Below are 4,296 nucleotides of genomic sequence, written 5' to 3'. Positions count from 1 at the left end.
TGGGTTTATCACACATGCAATGTCACTTCACCCTTTTGAAAATGAAGGGGTAATTAGGTGTCCTTGTTCTCGTTGCCGGTGTATGAAGTATTTGAAATCAGAAGCTATTAGGGTTCATTTATATAGTCGTGGGTTTAAGCAGAAATATTATGTTTGGACTGATCCTGGAGAGACTGATGGGGTCAATGGTATATTTTATAATATGGTTGTTGGTGAAAGTAGTGTGTCGCAGGAATATAGTCATGCCCAATATGATAGAGTTAATGATATAGTAATGATGCTTTTGGCGTACAGTCTGGGTTTGAACCTGAGCAAAGTTTTGAGGAACCTCCTAATGAAGAAGCAATGCGCTTCTATCAAGAATTAGAAGAGGCTAGTCGTCAACTTTGGGTAGGAAGTCAGCATTCTAAGTTGTCTGTTGCAGTTAGAATGATTAATATCAAATCAGATTGGACTGTTGCTGAAGCTGCTATGGACTCAATGATTAAGCTTGTGGGGGAACTAGTTAGTCCGGAATTCGACATACCTAAGAGTTACTATGAAGCAAACAGATTGGTTTCCAAATTAGGATTGTCGTATGATAGAATTCATTGTTGTCCAAACGGATAGAATTCATTGTTGTCCAAACGGTTGTATGTTGTTCTATAAGCAAGATGTTGATTTAAATAAATGTAAATTATGTGGACATATGCGTTATAAGCGGACACCTAGTGGTAAGATGGTTCCAATTAAGGCGATGCATTATTTACCTATTATACCTAGGTTAAAGAGGTTGTTTGCATCGCCGAGTTCTGCTCCTCACATGAGATGGCACAGCGAAAATAGAAGGACACCTGGTGTTCTGTGTCATCCATCGGATGGAGAAGCGTGGAAACATTTTGACAGAACTTATCCAGATTTTGCTAGTGAACCAAGAAACATTCATTTTGGTTTGTGTGCGGATGGTTTCACACGACACTCTGTTGCGGCTGCACCCTATTCTTGTTGGCCTGTATTTCTTACTCCATATAATCTACCGCCTGAGATGTGTATGACAAGTCCCTACATATTCCTAAATTGTGTTATCCCTGGTCCCCGTAATCTAAAAGTTTTGATTGATGAGTTAAAATAATTGTGGTGTGAAGGTGTAGTGACATATGATGTGTCAACTAAGAGCAATTTCAATATGCGTGCTTCTTTGATGTGGACTATTAACGATTTTCCTGCGTATGGGATGTTATCTGGTTGGATGACAGCTGGAAAGCTTGCTTGTCCTCATTGCATGGAAAATAGTAAAGCTTTCACTTTAAAACATGGCCACAAAAATTCATGGTTTGATTGTCATCGTCAGTTCTTGCCTATAGATCACTAATTCAGGAAAATGAAACAAGCATTTAGAAAGAATAAAACTGAAAATGATCCCCCACCTCGAACATTGTCAGTAGAAGAAATTTGGGGAAGGGTTTGTCACTTGCCTAAGGTCACAGAAGTTGCCCCTTATAGACTACATGGTTATGGTGTTGAACATAATTGGACTAAACAGAGCATATTCTGGGAGTTACCGTACTAGAAGGATAATCTTCTATGGCATATCATTGATGTGATGCATATTGAAAAATATTACTTTGATAATTTGTTCAACACTGTTAGAGATGTTAAAGGCAAGACAAAGGACAACCCAAAAGCTAGATTGGACTTAAAGGAATATTATAAGCGCCCTGAATTGAACTTGCAAGAGTTAGCGAATAATAAAGTATTCAAGCCCAAGGCAAGTTTTTCATTCACTTTGGAGGAGAAACGAGAGATTTTTCAATAGGTTAAGAATTTACGGATGCTAGAGAGGTATGCGTCTAATTTTGACAAGCATGCTGATATGAATGAAAGGAAAATTGATTGGTATGAAAAGTCATAGTTGCCATGTTTTTATGGGAATTTTGATTCCTATTGCATTTAGCCGCCTACCGAAAAGAATATGGAAACCAATCACAGAGATAAGTTTGTTCTTCAAGTATTTATGTTCTAATACTTTGACGGTAGAAAACCTTCAAAGAATGGAACAGAATATGCCAGTCATTACAACTAAGCTCGAGAAGATCTTTCCATGCGGGTTTTTTGATGTGATGGAACATCTTCCCATTCATCTTGTACAAGAGGCACGTCTTGGAGGCCCGGTTAAAACTAGGTGGATGTATCCTTTCGAGAGGTAAGGAACCAAACTTACTACCTCTTTCTTTAATGTATTTTGTTAACTAATTACTGTTCCTATTGATATTAAACATATGCAGGACCATTGGCAAATGCAAAAAATTGGCTAAGCAGAGATCTAAGATTGAAAGATCTATTTGTGAAGCGTATCTTGCAAAGGAAACAACGCATTTCTGTTCATATTATTTCGGAGAGCAAGTGTCGTGTATGAGAAATAGGCCAAACCATAATGATAAGGGTGGGGTTGATCCTAACTACCCACCAATGTCCATCTTCAATCAACCAGGACGAGGTTCTAAAAATCCTCCAAAATGAACCCTGAGTAGTATGGAGAGGCAATCAGCTGTGACACATGTTTTGCTTAATTGCCCTGAAATTCAACTATATATTCGGTGAGAGTCGAATTATGTTATTGAATTAAATGGGTAACTGATAAGGGTGAAACTAATGAAAATCTTGCATATGTCGAACAATTACTTCGTAGAACTTGAGGGCGATGAAGCCATATATTCGAAGTTTTCCCATTGGCTGTACAATTTTGTAAGTGTGGAAATTCATTGCATAATTTCAATTAAATGTAGGCTACATATAAGTTATTGAATTTTAATTTTCCTGCTTATTATATAAGTTTATCATATAGGAGAACATTCCCAATTTGTGAAAGATATAGCTCTTGGACCAGGAAATGAAGTTAAGACAATGAAAAAGTGCATTATTAATGGTTATAAGTTTCAAACCGAAGAAGTTTCTCACTATAAGAAGACGAATAATAGTGGAGTGTGCATTAAAGGCGATGCTGATGGTAGCGGTGTAACTGTTGATTATTACGGTGTGCTGCAGGAGATCATACAACTTAAGTATCCAGGTTACCCTAAGAAGACGATAACATTATTTCGGTGCAAGTGGTTTGATCCATGCCAAAGAGGTAAAAGGGTGAATCGTCAACATAACGTAATTGAAGTCAAACACACAAGACAATACAATCTCTATGATCCCTTTATAATTGCACAAAATGCTAAGCAAGTGTATTATGCTCCATATCCTTTGCATAGGGATAAGGTTGATTGGTGGGTGGTTATAAAGACTAAGCCTGTGGGGAGTATTGAGGTCGATAATGCATTAGATATGGCGTATAAAAATGATGTACCAGTTGTTCATCAAACGGTGGACACAAAGTTATAGATAAGAGACCTATAAATCCTACAGCTACTAGTAGCCAGTCCATTCCTTCCGCTCCACATGCAGTCTACTCCGCCTCCTTTTGTTATGCCTGGCTTTTATATGCAGGCCCAGTATGGTTAGTGGGTCTTTCAGCCGACACCACCTCAGCCAGCATCATTTACATATCCTACTTTTATACCTACACGTATGTATTGCCCACCACATGGCAGATCTCCTATCACATTGGCCACTTTATGTCCTTCTCCTTCTACAAGTGGTACACCGCCCAATGTATCTAAAATGCGCCTTAGAGATAGCAGGTTTGAGCCTGAGTCACTGCCATCTAGCTAGTCTCAGACCCATCTTCATCCTCCTGCACCTGCATCGGTTCTTGTATAGGCACCGGTATATCATGGTTTACAGCCGGGAGATAGAGATACGATCAGTCGTGTTATATCCCGCATTTTGCGCATTTGGATAATTTAAGATAATTGCAGGGAGATGACAAGCAAGGCCTAATTTTTTTTTTGTTTGGCATACAAATTGTTATAAAAATTTTGAAGTGGGAATATTAAGAAAGGTCAAGGGCATAAAGGGAAATTCACAATATGACTCGTGGAATTATGGAGGAAGACGAAGGGCAAATTTGGAAATGGGAAAAATTAAAATTTGTCATGAAGTACAAAAAAAAATGGGCTTATGTTTTAGGCCATGTTGGCCTTCCCACTTGGAGTGGGCTTAGCCCACTTTGGATCTTAATGGATAAATAAAAAGATGACTTAGTCATCTTTTTTCCAACACCTTCTAGACATTTCAAGAAAACAAAAGGACAAGAAAAGCAAGAGAAAGCTCCAAGGCCATTTCGGCCAAGTGCAAAAACCAACAAGAAAATTGACAAAAATTCCTTCAAAAATCATTTTCTACCAAGTGGAGGGTCCTTAACAAAGTAGA

The 4,296-nt window shown here is 38.3% G+C and overlaps 1 protein-coding gene across 1 annotated transcript; it reads left to right on the top strand.

The window, feature by feature from the left end:
* Window positions 1–802: 802 nt before the first annotated feature.
* LOC132624136 (uncharacterized) lies at window positions 803–3,366 on the top strand. Its single transcript, XM_060338961.1, has 7 exons — window positions 803–1,028; window positions 1,125–1,311; window positions 1,357–1,542; window positions 1,630–1,716; window positions 1,934–2,182; window positions 2,265–2,476; window positions 2,825–3,366. Exons 1-7 carry the CDS (start codon window positions 803–805, stop codon window positions 3,364–3,366), a joined length of 1,689 nt encoding a protein of 562 aa, XP_060194944.1.
* Window positions 3,367–4,296: the final 930 nt, after the last annotated feature.

The sequence above is a fragment of the Lycium barbarum genome, chromosome 12 (genome assembly GCF_019175385.1).
Source record: "Lycium barbarum isolate Lr01 chromosome 12, ASM1917538v2, whole genome shotgun sequence".
Lineage (NCBI taxonomy): Eukaryota > Viridiplantae > Streptophyta > Magnoliopsida > Solanales > Solanaceae > Lycium > Lycium barbarum.
The sequence above is the reverse complement of the archived record's forward strand: the minus strand, read 5'-3'. Positions and strand labels throughout refer to the sequence as shown.